General features: G+C 42.3%; 1 protein-coding gene across 1 annotated transcript in view; it reads right to left on the reverse strand.

Moving 5' to 3' along the window:
• LOC138681470 (two pore calcium channel protein 1-like) overlaps positions 1-24,382 on the reverse strand; it is a 108,887-nt gene extending 84,505 nt beyond the window's left edge. The window contains exons 1-2 of the mRNA XM_069768993.1: positions 24,152-24,382; positions 4,417-4,499 (exon numbers count right to left, since the gene is read on the reverse strand). Of these exons, the coding sequence (XP_069625094.1) occupies positions 4,417-4,499; positions 24,152-24,241 (173 nt within the window). The 5' untranslated portion in view covers positions 24,242-24,382. The remainder of the gene's footprint in view (positions 1-4,416; positions 4,500-24,151) is intronic.
• Between the last annotated feature and the right edge of the window lie 1,700 nt (positions 24,383-26,082).

Below are 26,082 nucleotides of genomic sequence, written 5' to 3' on the forward strand. Positions count from 1 at the left end.
AGGTTAAATGCTCTGCAGGACAGGGGGATAGCATGCTGGTATATGTGAGATGCTCTGCAGGGCAGAAGAATAATATAGAATTATAGGTGAGATGCTCTGCAGGACAGAGAATAGTATAGAATTATAGGCGAGAAGCTCTGCAGGACAGAGAATAGCAAAGAGATATACAGTTGTGGCCAAAAGTATTGACACCCCTGCAATTCTGTCAGATAATACTCAGTTTCTTCCTGAAAATGATTGCAATCACAAATTATTTGGTACTATTATCTTCATTTAATTTGTCTTAAATGAAAAAACACAAAAGAGAATGAAGAAAAAAGCAAAACATTGATCATTTCACACAAAACTCCAAAAATGGGCCAGACAAAAGTATTGGCACCCTCAGCGTAATACTTGGTTGCACAACCTTTAGCCAAATAACTGCGACCAACCGCTTCCGGTAACCATCAATGAGTTTCTTACAATGCTCTGTTGGAATTTTAGACCATTCTTCTTTGACAAACTGCTCCAGGTCCCTGATATTTGAAGGGTGCCTTCTCCAAACTGCCATTTTTAGATCTCTCCACAGGTGTTCTATGGGATTCAGGTCTGGACTCATTGCTGGCCACCTTAAGGGTATGTGCACACAATGCAGATTTAGTGCAGAATTGGTGCAGAACTGCAGCAGATTTTTGTGCTGCAGAAACGCTGCAGAACTGCACTGATTTACAGTACAATGTAAATCAATGTGAAAAAAAAAAGCTGTGCACATGGTGCAGAAAAATCTGCGCAGAAACGCTGCAGATTTCAAAGAAGTGCATGTTACTTCTTTTGTGCGCTTCTGCAGCGTTTCTGCACCCCTTCATTAATAGAAATCTGCAGTGGTAAAATCTGCACTAAAAACGCACTTGCGGATTCTGCCAGGAGATGCAGATTTAGTGCAGAAAATTCTGCACCACATTTCCTACGTGTGCACATAACCTAGAAGTCTCCAGTGCTTTCTCTCAAACCATTTTCTAGAGCTTTTTGAAGTGTGTTTTGGGTCATTGTACTGCTGGAAGACCCATGACCTCTGAGGGAGACCCAGCTTTCTCACACTGGGCCCTACATTATGCTGCAAAATTTGTTGGTAGTCTTCAGACTTCATAATGCCATGCACACGGTCAAGCAGTCCAGTGCCAGAGGCAGCAAAGCAACCCCAAAACATCAGGGAACCTCCGCCATGTTTGACTGTAGGGACCGTGTTCTTTTCTTTGAATGCCTCTTTTTTCTCCTGTAAACTCTATGTTGTTGCCTTTGCCCAAAAAGCTCTACTTTTGTCTCTTCTGACCAGAGAACATTCTTCCAAAACGTTTTAGGCTTTTTCAGGTAAGTTTTGGCAAACTCCAGCCTGGCTTTTTTATGTCTCGGGGTAAGAAGTGGGGTCTTCCTGGGTCTCCTACCATACAGTCCCTTTTCATTCAGACGCCGAAGGATAGTACGGGTTGACACTGTTGTACCCTCGGACTGCAGGGCAGCTTGAACGTATTTGGATGTTAGTCGAGGCTCTTTATCCAACATCCGCACAATCTTGCGTTGAAATCTCTTGTCAATTTTTCTTTTCCGTCCACATCTAGGGAGGTTAGCCACAGTGCCATGGGCTTTAAACTTCTTGATGACACTGTGCACGGTAGACACAGTAACATTCAGGTCTTTGGAGATGGACTTGTAGCCTTGAGATTGCTCATGCTTCCTCACAATTTGGTTTCTCAAGTCCTCAGACAGTTCTTTGGGCTTCTTTCTTTTCTCCATGCTCAATGTGGTACATACAAGGACACAGGACAGAGTTTGAGTCAACTTTAATCCATGTCATCTGGCTGCAAGTGTGATTTAGTTATTGCCAACACCTGTTAGGTGCCACAGGTAAGTTACAGGTGCTGTTAATTACACAAATTAGAGAAGCATCACATGATTTTTCGAATAGTGCCAATATTTTTGTCCACCCCCTTTTTTATGTTTGGTGTGGAATTATATCCAATTTGGCTTTAGGACAATTATTTTGTGTTTTTTCATTTAAAACAAATTAAATGAAGATAATAATAACAAAGAATTTGTGTTTGCAATCATTTTCAGGAAGAATCTGAATATTATCTGACAGAATTGCAGGGGTGTCAATACGTTTGGCCACAACTGTGGGTTAAATGCTCTGCAGGACAGGGGGATAGTATGCAGGTTTATGTGAGATGCTCTGCAGGGCAGAAGATTAATATAGAATTATAGGCGAGTTGCTCTGCAGGACAGAGAATAGCAAAGATCTATAGGTTAAAAGCTCTGCAGGACAGGGGGATAGTATGCATGTATACGTAAGATGCTCTGCAGGGCAGAAGAATAATATAGAATTATAGGCAAGATGCTCTACAGAACAGAATAGTGTAGAATTATAGGTGAGATGCTCTGCAGCACAGGGAGATACTATGCAGGTATACATGAGATGCTCTGCAGGGCAGAATAATATATAGTTACAGGTGAGTGCTCTGCAGGACAGAAGAATGTCTGCGAAAATTGCCCACACAGAAAAACTACCCACAAGTTTATTAAGCAGTTCTAATAACAATAACTTAAGTTTATTAAACAATCATTGCACACCTGCAAATAATTAGCTGCCGGGTGATAGTCCTTGACTTCCATGGGCTCCTTTGAAATACAATACAGCACAACACAGGCAGCAGAGAAAATGCAGAATGGATTTCAACAAACGTCTCTGGGCCCAGTTTACTTCTCCAGGTTCGGTTCACTCATCCCTAGTCCCGAAGTACGGATTCTGTTCTTAGAAGTTGTCATTCCACTGTGCTAACAATAATTCCATTCTCAGTGCGATGCGTCTGGGCCTAGAGACCCTTATTCTGCTCAGTGTGGTGTATATGGGCCTAGAAACCCTTATTCCATTCAGTGTGCTGTGTATGGGCCTAGAGACCCTTATTCCACTCTCATTGTGGTGTGTATGGGCCTAGAGACCCTTATTCCACTCAGTGTGGTGTGTAGATAGATCTAGTCTGCTCTCATCTCTCACTGACTCTGCCTTACTCCTCCCACCAGCCCAGAACAGCAGCACATGCAGAAACAACAGCAGTATGGTCCAGAGGAGCCATCACTGCTATCAGTACTCACAAAAGAATCACTGTATTATCTGTGGAGTTACATGGGACTGCAGGTCAGATCTAATACATTATCATCTCAATGGGAGCCCACCAAAAGAAGGGTGCTGCTGGCAGAGATAGTTGGTCCTGGAAGCCCAGAAGGCACCGCAGAAAGGTGAGATTCTGTCAGAGGAGCGGAAGTGCCATAGCAGCGCCGCTCTCCCATTGACTTCAGTGGCAGTGAATCTGGCACCTGCACTTCCTTCCCTGTCCACTTATGACTAATCTGCATGTGCTGCTGTTCTGGGCTGGTGGGAGGAGTAAGGCAGAATCAGTGAGGAGAGCAGACTAGATCTATCTATTGCTGTCGATAATGACAGACTGCTACAAACCACAGATCTTCAGCATTTTTGCAGTTTTGCACTAGGTCAACTGTAAATCACAAGTTGATCACATATCACGAGAACATCCTCACCTTTCACCTCAAATATCACAGATCTTAAACTTTGTGATGCTGCAATTGGCAATTTTCCGTGTGGGCAATTTTCCGTGTGGGCAATTTTCCGTGTGGGCAATTTTACTGTCGGCATTTTTACTGTCGGCATTTTTACTGTCGGCATTTTTCAGGGAACCGATGAAGCTGTAGCACTCATAGTGCATAGGTCCACTCCCAATGCACTTCTAACTTGATTACCATATATGTCCAGAAAAGGATTTTTCAAGGATATATAGGTATCTACTACCTTGTATTTGCAAGGCCTACATGACTTAGTATAAAGCTGGTGACAGATTACCTCTAAAAAAAGGTTGACTGCCACCGTTGAAGCAAACCGCACGTCGGGTGTGGTGTGGACCTTGTACTTGGGAACTTATCTGCGTGGCACTAACCAGGTGCATATTTGTCCCAGATCATAGCGGAGTGATGTTTTAGGACATTTTTGTGCGGCAGCACTTCTTAGGATCATTGGAATGCTTTCAGTGGAGCAATTGCACCCCTAACTCACTCATCTCCACACATCTATCTTACTTTGGAATGCTTTGTGCTTTAGTTCTAATTTCCACCATTTATTACTTATTCCCGCCATTTATTTCTCATTTATGTACCTGCAAAATATAAATCCACACTGCATCCTGCTGTCCCTTTGTGCAGCAATTTAACAGATAATCCAGACTGTCGCACCTTGTTTTACATCTTTTGTTTTTACCCCATGTGTGAATTTTAGACTATTATTTAAAATTTGATGTCATTTAATAAAATCTTATATTTTACTCAATTTCCCATTATCCTCCCTTTATATAAAGTACACTAGCTAATACTCACCTGATTGCTTCGGGTGAGGTTTCAAAAGGAATATTTCTGTTGTACTGAGCATCATAAACATAGGCAGCAGCCAGAAGTAATTTCTAAGAAAAAGAGAAAAATGACATAATATATACCAAGTGTTTAGCTCAGAATAAAAGAGAGCAAACTAAAAACATCAATATACTGCGTGATGCAGTAATAAAGGTATAGCAGTATAAATTTTGACTTGGTCGCGAAGCTTAGGAACTTAGGTTCCTTCTACTGTTAGGCTAGGGTCACATTGCGTTAGGGCAGTCCGTTTAGCGCATAGCGCTACGGATTGCGCTAACGCAATGTCCCAAAAGGGATCGCGTTTGCCGATCCCGCTAGCGCAGATGCCTGATCTTCGCTAGCGAGGAACGGACCGCGAACGCTGCAAGCAGCATTCGAGGTCCGTCACTCAAATGACGGCACATCGTTAGCGCACGCCCAATGTGGGCGTGCGCTAGCGATGCGTTCGCCATTACAAGCAATGGTGGCGTTAACGGACTACGTTACACCGCGTTATGCTGCGGTGTAACGTAGTCCGTTAAACGGGTTCACACAACGCAGTGTGAACACATTTTTAAAATTCAGGGCAATTTTCTTCCAAATCACCACGCAACAGCTACAGAGTAGGTGCAACTAGGGTCTAAAACCCATTTGGGTAGTCAGTCTCCGCATCAACTTTCTGAAAGTGGCTTGTAGGACTGGCTGCATATTTACTATGGCATTTTGTCAGCCACATTGTAAGGGTGTGTTCAGACAAAGAAGGTGGTCAACATTGTGGCTGACCCTCTGTCTCGAATTTGCAGTTTTCACTTCCACGGGACCACATGTGGATTATTATGTGACCACAATAGGCAGAATCCACATATAAGCCAATCTGATAACATCACTCTGAAAACATTTGCAAATCATTGAAAACATGTGCATCAATACACATCAACATGGGCTTCTCATAAAAATGGATGGAGGGCATTTTTCACCCAGATGGATACTCTTTGAAATCTTTGAGAACATGGTTATCTGAAGAGTAGAGATTGCAGTCGCACCAATTCTTTGATTCATAAGCGAGTCCAGAGAACTAATTGCCAGAAGAAAGAAAAAAACACCAATATTATACATGATGCAAAGTAGGTGGGAGCCATTTTACATTGTGGTGCAGAAATACCAAAGACAACACCTAAATAAAATCACTACAATGGAGGGAATGAAAAAAGATATACGGTATATATAAGCATTTTACCCCAAAATGCATGCACATGCAGCGTTTTTGTTTGAGTCATGCGCAAGATGATGCGCAGGCATAAGCATGCTTTTGCATGCGTTTTGGCATGCGTTTGCACATGCAGATGATGCGCTGCACACAGAAACGCTAATGTGAACTTAGTCTAATACATTCATAAAGCATCAATACATGAGCATAAAATACAGCAGCAGAACCACCATTAGTATGTGAATGCAGCATCAAAACTATTGTTAGTACATGAAAGCAATACCAAAATCGTTTGTCAGTACATGAATGTAGGAGCAGAATCAGCATCTGTACATGCATAAAGCATTAATAATGTGTCAATACCCATAAGCAGCACCAGTGTCAATACAGGAATACATCAGTAAATGAATACAGCACCAGAACCAGAGCTAGAACATGAATGTAATACCAGAATCACCATCAGTACCATAAGGCCCTTTCACACATCAGGTTTTCGCCGTCAGGCTAAATCCGGCTTTTTTTTTTTAAAAACGAATCCAGAGAAAGCTGTCGCCGGATCGGTTTTTTTCTCATAGACTTGTATTAATGCCAGATTGCACCGGATGGCCTCACATTTCATCCGTCTTTCGCAGGATCTGGCGAAAAGGGATTTTCCGGCGTCTGGAAAAAATGTACAAAGTTACGTTTTTTGTCTGCGGCAAAAAAACAGACAGCGCCGGATCCAGCGCTTCCGTCTTTTTGCTAGAATGGAAGCCTATGGGCGCTGGATCCGTCAAATGCCAGATTCCAGCACCAGATTTTGTTTTGTTTTTGTTTTTTTTAACTGTGCATGCTCAGATTTTTTTAGGATCCAATTAAGCTGGATCAGCTAGTCGGATCCGTCGACAAAATAGGATCAGTCACATCAGTTTTTCACAATCGGCGACAGGTCCATTTTTTTTCAATATTCGCCGGATTCAGCCTGACGGCAAAAACCTGATGTGTGAAACAGGCCTAAGGAATGCAGCCACAAGAACCATTATCAATTCATGCATACAGAACCACCATCAGTACATGCATACAGCAAAAAGCATCAAAAAGTACAGGAATACAACACAAGAACTAATAACTAATACAACACATAAATACATTAAACTCTTGAACCATCATCAACACACAAGTACAGTACTAGCACCACCATCAATGCATGATTAAAGCACCATCATCAAGATAGGCCATCAATTTCTGATCAGCCAGGGTCTGACATCCGGCACACACACATTTAGAAGGTGGATGTGTAGTACCTTGCAGCAGCCACTACAAGTAGATGGTGCATCTCGGCAAGTGAATACTTCCGGCCAGAGGCCTCCGCCGCCAACACCGATAACAGCTGATTGGCAGGGGTGCCAGGTGTCACACCCTGGCCCATCAGACATTGATCTAACTTAAGGATAGGTCTTCAATGTAAAAGTAATGAACAACCTCTTTAATCCCTTTCTGACCTCGGACGGGATAGCACGTCCGAGGTCAGATCCCCTGATTAGATGTGGGCTCCGGCAGTGAGCCCACATCAAAGCCGCGACATGTCAGCTGTTTCGTACAGCTGACATGTGCGCGCAATAGATGCGAGTGGAATCGCGATCCACCCGCCGATATTAACTAGTTAAATGCCGCTGTCAAACGCTGACAGCGGCATTTACGGTAACTACCGCTTCCGGCCGCGTGGCCGGAAATGTGCACATCGCCGACCCCCGTCACATGATCGGGGTCACCGATGCGTCAGCATAGTAACCAGAGGTCTTCTTGAGACCTCTATGGTTACTGATGCCGGCTTGCTGTGAGCTTCACCCTGTGGTCGGCGTTCATGGCAAGCCTGTAATTAAGCTACGATCTGATGATCGCTGCTATGTAGCAGAGCCAATCAGGCTATGCCAGCCTCTAGCCTCCCATGGAGGCTATTGAAGCATGGCAAAAGTAAAAAAAAAAAAAAAAAAAGTTTAAGAAAATATGAAATAAATAAAAAAAATATAAAAGTTTAAATCACCCCCTTTTTGCCTCATTCAAAATAAAACTATAAAAATAAAATCAAACCTACACATAATTTGGTATCGCCACATTCAGAATCAGCCGATCTATCAATAAAAAAAAGGATTAATCTGATAGCTAAATGGCGTAAATGCCAAAATTACTTTTTTTGGTCACTGCAACATTGCATTAAAATGCAATAATGGGCGATCAAAAGAACGTATCTGCACCAAAATGGTATCACTAAAAATGTCAGCTCGGCACGCAAAAAGTAAGCCATCACCCGACCCGAGATCACGAAAAATGGAGACACTACGGGTATTGGAAAATGGCACATTTTTTTTAGCAAATTTTGGAATTTTTCACCACTTAGATAAAAATTAACCTAGACATGTTTGGTGTCTATGAACTCGTAATAACTGATAGCCAGTTTCCTACTCCACACTGATGGGGAGAAAAACCCCGAAACAGCTGTCTGTGGATGGATACCATGCTTGGCATAGGTGGTTTTCCTTTATTGGATGTTTTCCTTTATTGGATGCTGCCCTTCCCTTGGTTGTTCCTTCCCGGGGAAAGGCCTGGCTATTCACTGCCTGCGTTGAGAAACACGTGATGGTGTCTCCGCAGCTCCTCTACATGCATTTGCATATTTGGGGGCAGTGTTCTGGATCACTGCGTTGAGAAACACGTGATGGTGTCTCCGCGGTGTTGGATGTTTTGGTCTCTACGGGGTCAATCATCCGTGCCTTTATAGACTTTCTACTAGGCACTGCTCCTGATAGCCAGTTTCCTACTCCACACTGATGAGGGGCAAAAACCCCGAAACAGCTGTCTGTGGATGGATACCATGCTTGGCATAGGTGGTTTTCCTTTATTGGATGCTGCCCTTCCCTTGGTTGTTCCTTCCCGGGAAAAGGCCTGGCTGTTCACTGCCTGCGTTGAGAAACACGTGATGGTGTCTCCGCAGCTCCTCTATATGAACTCGTAATGACCTGGAGAATCATAATGGCGGGACAGTTTTAGCATTTAGTGAACCTAGCAAAAAAGCCAAACAAAAAACACTCATGGGATTGCACTTTTTTTGCAATTTCACCGCACTTGGAATTTGTTTCCCATTTTCTAGTACATGACATGGTAAAACCAATGATGTCGTTCAAAAGTACAACTCGTCCCGCAAAAAATAAGCCCTCACATGGCTATATTGATGGAAAAATAAAAAAGTTATGGCTCTGGGAAGGAGGGGAGCGAAAAATGAACACGGAAAACCTGAAAATCCCAAGGTCATGAAGGGGTTAAATATAATAGTTCTTGGTAGTGCACCATCATGTATAATCTGGACATCTATTGCCAAGAACAATGCTATTCTATACACTCAGAACAATTGTGTCAACGATCATTCTGTGTCCATGAAAGTGCAGATAGCCCTACAAAACAGGCTAACAAACAACAAAACACACAGAGATGAACCCCTAAAATATAAACTTTTATTAATTAACTAGATGCTGGCCCGATTTTAACGCATCGGGTATTCTAGAATATGCGTGTCCACATAGTATATTGCCCAGCCACGTAGTATATTGCACAGAGACACGTAGTATACAGCACAGACACGTAGTATACAGCACAGACACGTAGCATATCGCCCAGCCACGTAGTATATCGCCCAGTCACGTAGTATATCGCCCAGTCACGTAGTATATCGCCCAGTCACGTAGTATATCGCCCAGTCACGTAGTATATCGCCCAGTCACGTAGAATATCGCCCAGACATGTATGTAACAGGTTAAAAAAAGAGTTAAAATAAAAAATAAACATATACTCACCTTCCGAGGGAGCCCTTGTAGTCCTGTCGCCTGTGTGCGGTGCAGGCGGCAGCTTCCGGTCCCAGGGTTGGATGAGCGCAGGACCTGTGATGACGTCGCGGTCACATGACCGTGACGTCATGGAAAGTCCTTCTCGCATATCATCCTTGGCCCCAGAACCTGCCGCTTGCACTGCCGAGAAGAGGACGCGACTGCGGAGGGTGAGAATAACTTTTTTTTTTTATTATTATTATTATTATTTGTAACATTAGATCTTTTTACTATTGATGATGCATACGCATCATCAATAGTAAAAAGTTGGTCACACAGGGTTAATAGCTGCGTTAATGGAGTGCGTTACACCGCGGTCCATTAACGCTGGCATTAACCCTGTGTGAGGGCTGACTGGAGGGGAGTAAGGAGTGGGCACTGACTGCGTGGAGGAAGGAGCGGCCATTTTTCCGCCGGACTGTGCCGGTCGCTGATTGATCGTGGCTGTTTTGCCGCAACCAATCAGCGACTTGGATTTCCATGACAGAGGCCGTGACCAATGAATATCCGTGACAGAAAGACAGACAGGAAGACGGAAGTGACCCTTAGACAATTATATAGTAGATAACCGTCACACTGTCCTCCTTTATGAAAACAGCCTCTACATTGTCACTTACGCTATACACTCTCTCCACATGCCGACCCCTCTCAATGCTAAAAAATAAATAGCAACAAAATAGCATTGTTCTCTGCTCATTTCACCACTGTCCTCGTGGCCTCTGTGTTCCAGGCCCGTGCGGAACTATGGCAGAGGTGCGATAACATTACATAATCATGCCACAGCGTCTCATGAGAACACGCTACACGTCGGGGCAAGGAACCGATTAGGGCTCCACTGCTCCAGCAGTGTTGGCCTGGAGATCTACTCAATCATATGAGCATCTTATAGACGCAGATATAAATGAATCCTGCAAATGCAAACTGGATTGGACCCTGTGGTTTGCTGAATTGGCTATTAAACAGTTTTGGATAACTGGGATGAGCCAGCCGAATATCACCCCTGTGGATACATCAGGGAACATGTCTGAGGAACCATTTTCCAGCAGAAAGAAAACCTACTTTCCTCAATGGAGTGCTCAGCGCAGAACACTTTCCTACAGCCTTACACTACCAGTTATACAGTGTAAGGCCGGTTTCACACGTCAGTGGCTCCGGTACGTGAGGTGACAGTTTCCTCACGTACCGGAGCCACTGACACACATAGACGCATTAAAATCAATGCATCTGTGCAGATGTCATTGATTTTTTGCGGACCGTGTCTCCGTGTGCCAAACACGGAGACATGTCAGTGTTCATGGGAGCGCACATATTACACGGACCCATTAAAGTCAATGGGTCCGTGTAAACCACACAGGGACAATGCTGAAACCGCGATTCATATCTTCTGTGCAGAGAAGATATGAATAATCCATTTTTTTGTGGTTTTTCGTGTATAAAATAAAGGTCCATGTCCCCACCCCCTGTGCGCCCCCCCACCCACCCCTGCTGTTCTGAAAATACTCACCCAGCTCCCTCGTTGGCTGTCGCTGCTTCCTGTCCTGGCCGCACCTTCTACTGTATGCGGTCACGTGGGGCCGCCGATTACAGTCATGAATATGCGGCTCCACCTCCCATAGGGGTGGAGCCGCATATTCATTACTGTAAATGAGCGGCCCCACGTGACCGCATACAGTAGAAGGTGCGGCCAGGAGAGGAGGCAGCGACAGCCAACGAGGGAGCTGGGTGAGTATTTTCAGAACAGCGGCGGGTGGGGGGGGGGAGCAAAGGGGGTGGGGACATGGACCTTTATTTTATACACGAAAAACCACAAACAAAATGGATTATTCATATCTTCTCTGTAGCAAACGCTGCTGCACAGAAGATATGAATCGCGGTTTCAGCACGATGCAGGGGACAGCGCTAAACTTTAGCGCTGTCTCCTGCACGCTCCGTGTGGTACCCAGTGGGAACACGGGCGGCACACGTGTGCCACACTGATGTGCCACAGAAACGCAGGGGCACGCGGACACGGATAATTCCGGTACCGATTTTTTCCGGTACCGGAATTATCTGGACGTGTGAGACTGGCCTAAAGCAAAATCCAGCAAAAACTTGGCGTTGGAATTATGGTGGAACACTCCATGAAATGTTTTAACATTTTTTACACAACTCAAAATTGTTGTTTTTATCTTTGCCGCGTGCAGCTTCGCCAAACTGGGTAAAGATGTGGCGCTATAGGATGTTGTGAAGCCTGCCTGTCAAATTCATAACACAATTTTCCCCACAAAATTGGTGTTAGCTACATCAATATATATGCCAGCAACTGATGGAAGTAACATTTCTGGCGGAGGTGTTCACCAGTTGTAAGTTGTGCCAAATTCATTAAGAGGCGCACACATGAATTTGGCAGCTCTACCTACACACCTTCTATAATTAAAACTGGGACGCAAAGAACTAAAAAGTTTACTATGGCAGAAAGGGAACCTAGTTAAAAAAAAAGTCTAAAATGGAAATACGAGAGTTGGAGGAATCACCTACAAAAGACTTTAGAACCCTAACTAAATACAGGACTTCAGTAGGGTTTGGTTTTCTTTTTGTTCAGGGTTTTTAGTTATTTTTTTAAATCAAATTTGAAAACTTTGAACTTTCTTGACTAAGCTGAAAGTGACATGATTATTATTAAGAGATTATTAACTATATTTAACTTGGCCACTTGCTCTGGAATTTGTATGAACATCATAGAACAGTGGATAATAATAAACTTAGTGTGTCCCACTTTGTCGTTTTACATTTCTTAAGGTCTATGTGCACACAACGTCATTTTTATACTAACGTGACACAAATCGGTTCTGCTATAGTATGACTCCTGAAGAAAACCACGCCAGAGTTCTCCGTTAAGAGTCTTCTTTGATGCTTCTCGTCATACTTCTGGTGGCTTTGTAGTGTTTTTTTTCTTTTAATTTAAATGTCATATATAGGATAGCAGAATGCAACAGAAAAAGGACCAGTTGTTTGTTTTTTTTTTTAGATGCGTCACGGCTTTCAAAGCCTGAAGCTGTTGAAAGAAAGTTACTAAAAACGTAATTTTGAAATTGCTGTATATGTTCATCATTTTCAGTGGGTTTTTTGGGCACTTTTTAAAGGTGGAATCCACCCAAAAAAAGAGGTCATGTGCACATGCACCCAAAACATGATTGTTCTGAACCTCCTTTTTTTTTTTTAATGGAGTCCGAGCACATTCTTGACAAATCACGTTCTTGGCAATAATTATATAGTTTACAAAGAGAAATAAGGCATCTTTCACAAGTTAATAATGTGGCTACTACTTGATTTTACAATTGTTATTACCACAAAAAGTATAAGGCCTCATTCACATGTAAGGCTACTTTCACACTGGCGTTTTTTGCCAGACGTCGCAATGCGTCGTTTATGGCAAAAAACGCATCCTGCAAAGTTGTTTGCAGGATGCGTTTTTGCCCAATAGATTAACATTAGCGACGCATTGCGACGCTTTGCCACACGTCGCAACCGTCGTGCGACGGTTGCACCGTGTTGTGGCGGACCGCCGGGAGCAAAAAACGTTACATGTAACGTTTTTTGCTCCCGACGGACCGCTTTTTCCGACCGCGCATGCGCGGCTGGAACTTCGCCCCCACCTCCCCGCACCTCACAATGGGGCAGCGGATGCGCCGGAGAAATGCATCCGCTGCACCCGTTGTGCAGTGCGTCAAACGCTAGCGTCGGAATCGCTGCCCGACGCATTGCGACGGGGAGATTCCGACGCTAGTGTGAAAGTAGCCTCAGTTTTATTTGATGTAGGAGAACAACTGATCGCGTTTGGTCAGCTTTTTTTCACTAATGAGAAAAAAAAAATTGTATCACCTATCAGTAAGTGAAAAAATGGACAGAACTCGATGGCATCCAAATGTTGTCGAGATTTTTTCACAGACCCATAATGACTTTTCACTGCATAGCTTGATCCAACATTTGGATCAATATCGGACAGGTCTCTGCCATTATGCATGGACCATTCTAACCATAAAAAATGACGGGCATGTGAACAGTGCCATAGGCTGTCATAGGTATGACTGCTATCTGTGAAAAAATAAAAAAGGATAGCACTCGTATCTGGGGAATTGACTTGTGAATGAGTCCCAAGACCGATTTTACAGTTGTGACATTAATGGTTCGAGCACTGCAATGTCTGGACAAGCCACTGTTCTCCTGAACCGAATTCAATTGCTTCATACAGAAGTTATTTATGAGTCTGCTGCGTAGGAGTTAGGAGAACAGGGACAGGTCTGGACATTGAGGTCTGTACTTGGACCATGAATTTTGGACACGTAAAACTTTACCATACAGCACAATGTACCTGATAAAAATTAAAAGTATAATAGTATTATTCACTGATTTATTTAGGAACCTTATGCAACCAAAAATCCCTGCATGGTGTCTATAGATTTCAGATGAATAGAAAAGTCAAAGAAATTATTTCAACGGATCTGCCACCTGTAAACATACACAAATAGTCCCACAAACGTGAAAAAATAATCCGGAAATTGCTGACGTGACAGGGTCCATGTGCAGCTCCACGCACGCGTCCATATCGTGGTGCTACCTGCCATTAAAACTAGCAATTTCATGTCTATAAATCTGATGCAAACTGTGATTCTTTCCACAAGGCCATTTGAGAACTCACTTGCGTCTACTAGCACGTGGACAGGTGCGGAGTTGCACAAAAATAAAAATTACCAATTTTGATGTTTTGGCGTTTTTACACCAATATTAAGCAGTGTCGCCAACTCGATTTGGCTACGGCAGCCTGTCTAATTCATAGAAAATGGTGGCATTTCTTATATCAGAAATGTTACTACAGATTGTGACCGGAGTCAAATTTCTAATGAGGCGAACGCCATTGATAAGTTGCCCAGAATTAATTACATTAACATTTACATCTTATTTCCTGCACGCCAGTCATACGAACCACCAGGCTTAATGAATTGAGGCCATAACTTTGCTCTCATGTTCAGCTAGCTTTCTGCAACCAATGCCTTACTCATGCTGCATACTTGTAATGTAAATTAAATGCAAAAAAAAGGGTTACTAAATACATACTGTATGTATAGTGGATGTATTTTCCAGTCTGAATTAAAGGGACTCTGTCACCTGAATGTGGAGGGAACAATCTTCAGCCATAGGGGCCATAGGCAAGATTGCCTTGTGCAGGCATGTACTACGGAGGACAGAGAATGAACTTCAATCCAATATTGCAGCCAGCGGGTAAGGAAAGGGTGATTCAAACACCCGAAAACCCCGCCTCTATGGCTGAAGATTGTTCCCTCCAAATTCAGGTGACAGAGTCCCTTTAAGTCTAGGTTAGAGAGCAGGACTTGTACTTGTGGCTGTAACGTGGACAAAGAAAATACAACTGCTATAATGTCTGTATGAGCAAAGCCACATAATCAGCCAGTAAGTGTGTGATCACACATACAAAATCCAACATGCATTCCTGGGACACAAATCCAAAGCTGTTGTGCAGCAGATTGGCACAAGGATTAGCCAGATTGTCATCTAACGGGGCTAATTTTCACCATTCCCATCCAAAGTAAATGAAATGTAAAAGGATCCACCAAGAAATTTTAAGTTGCATGTGAACAGAATTGTGATACCTCCATTCCACATCCATGGGATAAGGATTGTTTGCAGTTATAATCATGAAGTGGTGCCAAAATCTGAGCAAAATCAGACAAATATGAATGAAGTAACAGCAGATTCTAAAAAGTTTAAAGAAAAATGAGCAGCTAGATAAGACAAGTTCCTGAGGGAGAGGAAGCATTTGAGTATCCGCTAATATTTACCAAAGTCACTACATTGTAACAACAAAGTCAGCATTTGTGGATCCTTCCCACTACTAGCAGTAAGGAATGACAAGTTTAGAGCAACAAAATCTAATCAGCGATCACTTCAATGAATCGGCTCATAGATTTTAGGTAATAATCCTGTGTATTCATTTCAGCAGTACAGGTTATAAAAACTAGATCCCTAGAAAGGCTAGGCAGAAGCTTCACTCTCTCTTAGGGCTCCTTCTCACTTGCGAGAAATATGTCCGAGTCTCGCATGTTAAAACCCGCACGCACCGCTCCGGAGTGCCGGCGCAAGAGCTTGGTTTTAACATGCGAGACTCGGACGTATTTCTCGCAAGTGAGAAGGAACACTTAGGGTAAGTTCACACAGGGTGTTTTTGCTGCTTTTTTTATGCTAATTTTTAGCTGCTTTTTACAGTACCAGCAAAGCCTATGAGATTTCAGAAATCTCATGCACACACATTGTTTTTTTTGTTTGATCAGTATTTTGTGCTTTGCTGCGTTTTTTGGACATAGAGCATGTCACTTCTTTCAGCCTTTTTGCTGCGTTTTTTCACCCACTGACTTGAATGGGTATTGAAAAAAACGCAGCAAAAACGCAGGTATCATTATTTTTGCGTTTTTGCTGCTGAAAATCCAAGGACATTAGTATGAACAAAGAAAAAAAAACGCACCAAATCCTGCGTTTTTGATGCAGCTTCTTTCCTGCCAAGAAGATCAGGTTTTGCTGCAGAAAAAAAAAGCAGCAAGAACGCCCCCTGTGTGATCTTACCCTTAAGTAAACAGGGGCAAGAGGACACCCTGCAGAAATAAAATAAGTAGTTGAGGCTATAAAGTTGTGAGCGCATAAAAATATATAAAAAAAAATATATATACACTGTATGTACAATAATGTGTGTATAATCTGTGCACACAACCCCAGAATCAGCTAATCAGACAACTATAATAGGGACGGACTAAACTGCATATTGGGATGATGGGATGATGGGATGATGGGCTGCAATACTAGACTCCACCACTAGATGGCAGCACATTTTACACATGCAGCCCAGGAAATGACTTCTTGTAATATAGGAAGAAGGGAATTCAATGGAAATACTTAAATGAATCAGAACATCCACAGGGCTGGATTAAAGTTTAATAATAGAATTAGGGAAAAAAGATTGTAACTATATGGGATTATGTGTAGAATATCGGGTTACACACGCCTGGTGATATATCTCATCAACATTTCATAGGAATATGGGTATAATTATTGTTCTGTATGGGGATTATGGGTGAAATATCACAAATACACATGTCCAGGAACATACTTCATCTACTTCTGATAGGAATATGGGTATAATTATTGTTCTGTATGGGGATTATGGGTGAAATATCACAAATACACATGCCCAGGAACATACTTCATCTACTTCTGATGGGAATATGGGTATATCTATTGTTCTGTATGGGGATTATGAGTGAAATATCACAAATACACATGCCCAGGAACATACTTCATCTACTTCTGATAGGAATATGGGTATAACTATTGTTCTGTATGGGGATTATGGGTGAAATATCACAAATACACATGCCCAGGAACATACTTCATCTACTTCTGATGGGAATATGGGTATAACTATTGTTCTGTATGGGGATTATGGGTGAAATATCACAAATACACATGCCCAGGAACATACTTCATCTACTTCTGATGGGAATATGGGTATAATTATTGTTCTGTATGGGGATTATGGGTGAAATATCACAAATACACATGTCCAGGAACATACTTCATCTACTTCTGATAGGAATATGGGTATAATTATTGTTCTGTATGGGGATTATGGGTGAAATATCACAAATACACATGGCCAGGAACACACTTCATCTACTTCTGATGGGAATATGGGTATATCTATTGTTCTGTATGGGGATTATGAGTGAAATATCACAAATACACATGCCCAGGAACATACTTCATCTACTTCTGATAGGAATATGGGTATAACTATTGTTCTGTATGGGGATTATGGGTGAAATATCACAAATACACATGCCCAGGAACATACTTCATCTACTTCTGATGGGAATATGGGTATAACTATTGTTCTGTATGGGGATTATGGGTGAAATATCACAAATACACATGCCCAGGAACATACTTCATCTACTTCTGATGGGAATATGGGTATATCTATTGTTTTGTATGGGGATTATGGGTGAAATATCACAAATACACATGCCCAGGAACATACTTCATCTACTTCTGATAGGAATATGGGTATAATTATTGTTCTGTATGGGGATTATGGGTGAAATATCACAAATACACATGCCCAGGAACATATTTCATCTACTTCTGATAGGAATATGGGTATATCTATTGATCTGTATGGGGATTATGGGTGAAATATCACAAATACACATGCCCAGGAACATACTTCATCTACTTCTGATAGGAATATGGGTATAACTATTGATCTGTATGGGGATTATGGGTGAAATATCACAAATACACATGCCCAGGAACATACTTCATCTACTTCTGATAGGAATATGGGTATAATTATTGTTCTGTATGGGGATTATGGGTGAAATATCACAAATACACATGCCCAGGAACATATTTCATCTACTTCTGATAGGAATATGGGTATAATTATTGTTCTGTATGGGGATTATGGGTGAAATATCACAAATACACATGCTCAGGAACATACTTCATCTACTTCTGATAGGAATATGGGTATAATTATTGTTCTGTATGGGGATTATGGGTGAAATATCACAAATACACATGCTCAGGAACATATTTCATCTACTTCTGATAGGAATATGGGTATAATTATTGTTCTGTATGGGGATTATGGGTGAAATATCAGAAATACACATGCTCAGGAACATATTTCATCTACTTCTGATAGGAATATGGGTATAATGGTTCTTTGTGGGGATTATGGGTGAAATATCACAAATACACATGCCCAGGAACATATTTCATCTACTTCTGATAGGAATATGAGTATATCTATTGTTCTGTATGGGGATTATGGGTGAAATATCACAAATACACATGCTCAGGAACATACTTCATCTACTTCTGATAGGAATATGAGTATATCTATTGTTCTGTATGGGGATTATGGGTGAAATATCACAAATACACATGCCCAGGAACATACTTCATCTACTTCTGATAGGAATATGGGTATATCTATTGTTCTGTATGGGGATTATGGGTGAAATATCACAAATACACATGCTCAGGAACATATCTCATCTACTTCTGATAGGAATATGGGTATAATGGTTCTTTGTGGGTATTATAGGTGATAGAGGATGATAGTGGCAGCACAGAAACAGCCACACAAAAAAAAAAAATCTGCCCTGTATAGCGGGGATCAATATGAAAGTTTCCATTCCCATTCAAGTGAACCTGGATGGAAAACAGGCACATAAGACTCAATTATGCCTTGCCTACTGACGAAGAAGCAATACCGAGTCCTATATCAAACATGTGAACGTAAGCAGGATCATTTATTGTTCCATGAAAGCTATTTTGTTTGATTTGTTATGATGGCCTTCGTATTAACCTAGAGACCAGTATACACTAAAATATATGTTCCATTTCCAAATATTTTTGTTAAGATAAAACCTATTATTTTATTAAAAGTTATTTTTAAAAAATTCTATATATCTCCATTAAAAGTTATTGATGTCAACAAACCTAAGTAACCAATAAAATCCTGCAAAAGATCCAACATCCTATAAAGAACAATGTATTGAGAATAATATAGGTATATAAGCAAGAAGTATGGTGCAAGACTGCTCATCTCTATGACATGGCCGGCCTAATAAGGAGGTGGGAACACTGGGTCAAAGACCTATGATGCCAGGGGTGGGAGAAGTCAATGGACATGTAGTCCTGTCAGATGCAAATAGGTTACAGGATCTGTATCTCCATAGCATTCTGACCATAACCCCATATAGAATAATAAATATACCCATATTCTTACCGAAAGTTAATGAAATGTTTCATCATATTTTACCAATAATTAACATATAAAACAATAATTGTACACATACGTGTTCTTACCAGGAATTGATCGAATATGACACTGGGCATGTGTATTCATGATATATCACCTATAATACCCACAAAGAACCATTATACCCATATTCCTATCAGAAGTAGATGAAGTATGTTCCTGGGCATGTGTATTTGTGATATTTCACCCCTAATCCCCATACAGAACAATAATTATACCCATATTCCTATCAGAAGTAGATGAAGTATGTTCCTGGACATGTGTATTTGTGATATTTCACCCATAATCCCCATACAGAACAATTATTATACCCATATTCCTATCAGAAGTAGATGAAGTATGTTCCTGGGCATGTGTATTTGTGATATTTCACCCATAATCCCCATACAGAACAATAATTATACCCATATTCCTATCCGAAGTAGATGAAGTATGTTCCTGGGCATGTGTATTTGTGATATTTCACCCATAATCCCCATACAGATCAATAGATATACCCATATTCCTATCAGAAGTAGATGAAGTATGTTCCTCAGCATGTGTATTTGTGATATTTCACCCATAATCCCCATACAGAACAATAGATATACCCATATTCCTATCAGAAGTAGATGAAGTATGTTCCTGGGCATGTGTATTTGTGATATTTCACCCATAATCCCCATACAGAACAATAATTATACTCATATTCCTATCAGAAGGAGATGAAGTATGTTCCTGGGCATGTGTATTTATGATATTTCACCCATAATCCCCATACAGATCAATAGTTATACCCATATTCCTATCAGAAGTAGATGAAGTATGTTCCTGAGCATGTGTATTTGTGATATTTCACCCATAATCCCCATACAGATCAATAGTTATACCCATATTCCTATCAGAAGTAGATGAAGTATGTTCCTGGGCATGTGTATTTGTGATATTTCACCCATAATCCCCATACAGAACAATAGTTATACCCATATTCCTATCAGAAGTAGATGAACTATGTTCATGGGCATGTGTATTTGTGATATTTCACCCATAATCCCCATACAGAACAATAATTATACCCATATTCCTATCAGAAGTAGATGAAGTATGTTCCTGAGCATGTGTATTTGTGATATTTCACCCATAATCCCCATACAGAACAATAATTATACCCATATTCCTATCAGAAGTAGATGAAGTATGTTCCTGGGCATGTGTATTTGTGATATTTCACCCATAATCCCCATACAGAACAATAGATATACCCATATTCCTATCAGAAGTAGATGAAGTATGTTCCTGGGCATGTGTATTTGTGATATTTCACCCATAATCCCCATACAGATCAATAGATATACCCATATTCCTATCAGAAGTAGATGAAGTATGTTCCTGAGCATGTGTATTTGTGATATTTCACCCATAATCCCCATACAGATCAATAGATATACCCATATTCCTATCAGAAGTAGATGAAATATGTTCCTGAGCATGTGTATTTGTGATATTTCACCCATAATCCCCATACAGAACAATAATTATACCCATATTCCTATCAGAAGTAGATGAAATATGTTCCTGAGCATGTGTATTTGTGATATTTCACCCATAATCCCCATACAGAACAATAATTATACCCATATTCCTATCAGAAGTAGATGAAGTATGTTCATGAGCATGTGTATTTGTGATATTTCACCCATAATCCCCATACAGAACAATAATTATACCCATATTCCTATCAGAAGTAGATGAATTATGTTCCTGGGCATGTGTATTTGTGATATTTCACCCATAATCCCCATACAGAACAATAATTATACCCATATTCCTATCAGAAGTAGATGAAGTATGTTCCTGGACATGTGTATTTGTGATATTTCACCCATAATCCCCATACAGAACAATAGATATACCCATAGTCCTATCAGAAGTAGATGAAATATGTTCCTGGGCATGTGTATTTGTGATATTTCACCCATAATCCCCATACAGAACAATAGTTATACCCATATTCCTATCAGAAGTAGATGAAATATGTTCCTGGGCATGTGTATTTGTGATATTTCACCCATAATCCCCATACAGAACAATAGATATACCCATATTCCTATCAGAAGTAGATGAAGTATGTTCCTGGGCATGTGTATTTGTGATATTTCACCCATAATCCCCATACAGAACAATAATTATACCCATATTCCTATCAGAAGTAGATGAAGTATGTTCCTGGACATGTGTATTTGTGATATTTCACCCATAATCCCCATACAGAACAATAGATATACCCATAGTCCTATCAGAAGTAGATGAAATATGTTCCTGAGCATGTGTATTTGTGATATTTCACCCATAATCCCCATACAGAACATAATTATACCCATATTCCTATCAGAAGTAGATGAAATATGTTCCTGGGCATGTGTATTTGTGATATTTCACCCATAATCCCCATACAGAACAATAGTTATACCCATATTCCTATCAGAAGTAGATGAAATATGTTCCTGGGCATGTGTATTTGTGATATTTCACCCATAATCCCCATACAGAATAATAGATATACCCATATTCCTATTAGAAGTAGATGAAGTATGTTCCTGGGCATGTGTATTTGTGATATTTTACCTATAATCCCCATACAGAATAATAGATATACCCATATTCCTATTAGAAGTAGATGAAGTATGTTCCTGGGCATGTGTATTTGTGATATTTTACCTATAATCCCCATACAGAACAATAGATATACCCATATTCCTATCAGAAGTAGATGAAATATGTTCCTGGGCATGTGTATTTGTGATATTTCACCCATAATCCCCATACAGAACAATAGATATACCCATATTCCTATCAGAAGTAGATGAAATATGTTCCTGAGCATGTGTATTTGTGATATTTCACCCATAATCCCCATACAGATCAATAATTATACCCATATTCCTATCAGAAGTAGATGAAGTATGTTCCTGAGCATGTGTATTTGTGATATTTCACCCATAATCCCCATACAGAACAATAATTATACCCATATTCCTATCAGAAGTAGATGAAGTATGTTCCTGGGCATGTGTATTTGTGATATTTCACCCATAATCCCCATACAGAACAATAATTATACCCATATTCCTATGAAATGTTGATGAGATATATCACCAGGCGTGTGTAACCCGATATTCTACACATAATCCCATATAGTTACAATCTTTTTTCCCTGGTTCTATTATTAAACTTTAATCCAGCCCTGTGGATGTTCTGATTCATTTAAGTATTTCCATTGAATTCCCTTCTTCCTATATTACAAGAAGTCATTTCCTGGGCTGCATTTGTAAAATGTGCTGCCATCTAGTGGTGGAGTCTAGTATTGCAGCCCATCATCCCATCATCCCATCATCCCAATATGCAGTTTAGTCCGTCCCCTATAATATCAGACTGCAAACTATTCACCAGAATTATGTTGCAGCAGATTCATGACCCAGGCTAGCCTCAGGGTCTCTCTGTACAGCAGATCCATGACCCAGGATAGCCCCAGGGTCTCTCTGTACAGCAGATCCATGACCCAGGATAGCCCCAGGATCTCTCTGTACAACAGATCTATGACCCAGGATAGCCCCAGGGTCTCTGTGCAGCAGATCCATGACCCAGGATAGCCCCAGGGTCTCTCTGTACAGCAGATCCATGACCCAGGATAGCCCCAGGGTCTCTCTGTACAGCAGATCCATGACCCAGGATAGCCCCAGGGTCTCTCTGTACAGCAGATCCATGACCCAGGATAGCCCCAGGGTCTCTCTGTACAGCAGATCCATGACCCAGGATAGCCCCAGGGTCTCTCTGTACAGCAGATCCATGACCCAGGATAGCTCCAGGGTCTCTCTGTACAGCAGATCCATGACCCAGGATAGCCCCAGGGTCTCTCTGTACAGCAGATCCATGACCCAGGATAGCCCCAGGGTCTCACTGTAGAGCAGATCCATGACCCAGGCTAGCCCCAGGGTCTCTCTGTAGAGCAGATCCATGATCCAGGCTAGCCCCAGGGTCTCTCTGTACAACAGATCCATGACCCAGGATAGCCCCAGGGTCTCTGTGCAGCAGATCCATGACCCAGGCTAGCCCCAGGGTCTCTGTGCAGCAGATTCATGACCCAGGATAGCCTCAAGGTCTCTCTGTGCAGCAGATCCATGACCCAGGCTATTCCCAAGGTCTCTCTGTGCAGCAGATCCATGACCCAGGACAGCCCCAGGGTCTCTGTGCAGCAGATCCATGACCCAGGATAGCCCCAGGGTCTCTGTGCAGCAGATCCATGACCCAGGATAGCCCCAGGGTCTCTGTGCAGCAGATCCATGACCCAGGATAGCCCCAGGGTCTCTGTGCAGCAGATCCATGACCCAGGATAGCCCCAAGGTCTCTCTGTGCAGCAGATCCATGACCCAGGATAGCCCCAGGGTCTCTGTGCAGCAGATCCATGGCCCAGGATAGCCCCAGGGTCGCTTCGTGCAGCAGCCCCATGGCCCAGGATAGCTCCAGGGTCTCTCTGTGCAGCAGATCCATGACACAGGATAGCCCCAGGGTCTCTCTGTGCAGCAGATCCATGACCCAGGATAGCCTCAGGGTCTCTGTGCAGCAGATCCATGACCCAGGCTAGCCTCAGGGTCTCTGTGCAGCAGATCCATGACCCAGGCTAGCCTCAGGGTCTCTGTGCAGCAGATCCATGACCCAGGATAGCCCCAGCCGGGTCTCTCTGTGCAGCAGATCCATGACCCAGGATAGCCCCAGGGTCTCTGTGCAGCCGATCTCTCCTACCTCCTCCGTGTTCTGCCCTGGGACGCTGCATCCTCCCTCTGTTCCGTTATTTCCACTGCTGACATCACTTTTTACTGGACTTTCCGACATGATTTAAAGGGATTCTCGAAATATCGATCTAGCAGCTTCCAGCAGAGCTTGTCCTGCAGAGTGTGAGGGTCCTGCCCTGTGCTGATCACTCTCACTCCTCCACATACGTTCCTTGATGAGTGGAGCTCCCCGTCCTGCAGCGGCCGGGGCTGGAGTCACATGACCGAACGGAAACCACTCAGCAGGATTTGGGGAAAGCTCAGATTTCACCTTCCGCAGATGAGCAGCCCCTGAGATAATAAGCATATAGTCCCCCATTCATTGCTGACTGTGGCTGTTGTCTGCAGACTGGGGGTCTTGTGTACTGAGTGATTTTTGTATGCAACTTTATTTTGTTAACTTTTTTTTGCTGCAACTGAATTTAGGATTCATCGGTTGCATTTCTGTTATATTATCACACTGATGATGAAGGAAATCCACAATTCCCAGATTTTCTGTGGTACAGCAGCGGAATGTGTTGTAGGGTCTCCTCAGGGGGAGATCGTTCCCTTTAGGCGCTGTCCTGGCAGTCCTCCCTCCATCACCCAAGCTGCATTTTCCCTTTGTGTTTTTGGTTCAGAATATCTGCTGCGCTCAGCATTTCAAGGAACATGGATGTGATTTCATGAAAACTCATTCCCACGCTCCGTTTAATGGAAATCTGTTACTCGGATAGTGATATTAAAATGCAAATATATTGTTAAAAGTGTTAGGGCGCAGTCAGACCGCCGTATAAATCAGACCATTATAGGAGCAAAATTCACGGACTGGTCGGTGGATCTCCCTACCCAAGCGTGACAGCGCATAGAAATACATGAAGCTGTCACACCCGGGCCGGTAGAGCCGCCGGCCAGTCTGCGCACTGCATTCCGATCTCGGTCCGATTTATATGGCCGTTTGACTGCGCCCTGAGAAAGGTGCCCGGTCGCTGTACTAACAGAACGGCTCCCAGGAGAAAATGGATCTTATTCCTACGAGGAATCGCAATACATCAGTGCAGAGTCAGCTGTCGGTCAAAGTGCCAGGGCGTGCTTCCACCGCCGCTCACAGTGCTCCGAGCAGTCACTGTAGCTGTGTCAGCACACTTGTATGGCCAGTTCACACTGAAGTATTTGATCAGTATTTTACTTCAATATTTGTAAGCTAAAACCAGGAGCGGGTGATAAATACAGAAGTGGTGACGTGTTTCTATTATACTTTTCCTCTGATTATTTCCCTCCTGGCTTTGGCTTATAAATACAGAGGTAAAAAATCATCAAACACTCGAGTGCACATGACCTAATAATACATGAAAGACCATCGCACTTCTTAGCCCATGTGCACATGTTGAATATTTGTAGATTTTTTTACCTCAATATTTGAAAGCCAAAATCAGGAGTGGGTGATAAATACAGAAGTGGTGACGTGTTTCTATTATACTTTTCCTCTAATTGTTCCACTCCTGGTTTTGGCTTATAAATACTGAGGTAAAATACTGACCAAATACTGATGTGTACAGTAAACATGACCATAATATGACTGAAAGTAAGAGGATCCCAGGAGGAATACAGTTAATTTTCTCCCAGTAACCATGCTTTCTGTGAGGTGGCCGAGCACGTTTCTAAGGGCTCCTACTCACTTTCGAGAAATACGTCCGAGTCTCGCATGTTAAAGCCCGGCTCTGCCGCCGGCACTTGGAAGCGGAGCGTGCAGTTCCATGTATTGCTATGCAGCCACACGCTCCACTCCGGAGTGCCGGCGGCAGAGCTGGGTTTTAACATGCGACACTCGGACGTATTTCTCGCAAGTGAGTAGGAGCCCTAAGGCTGGTTTCACATTGGCGGTTGTGTCCGCAGCGTTTCTGACGCAGATGTATTGCCCCG

This window comes from Ranitomeya imitator, chromosome 5 (genome assembly GCF_032444005.1).
Source record: "Ranitomeya imitator isolate aRanImi1 chromosome 5, aRanImi1.pri, whole genome shotgun sequence".
In the NCBI taxonomy this organism is placed as follows: Eukaryota; Metazoa; Chordata; class Amphibia; order Anura; family Dendrobatidae; genus Ranitomeya; species Ranitomeya imitator.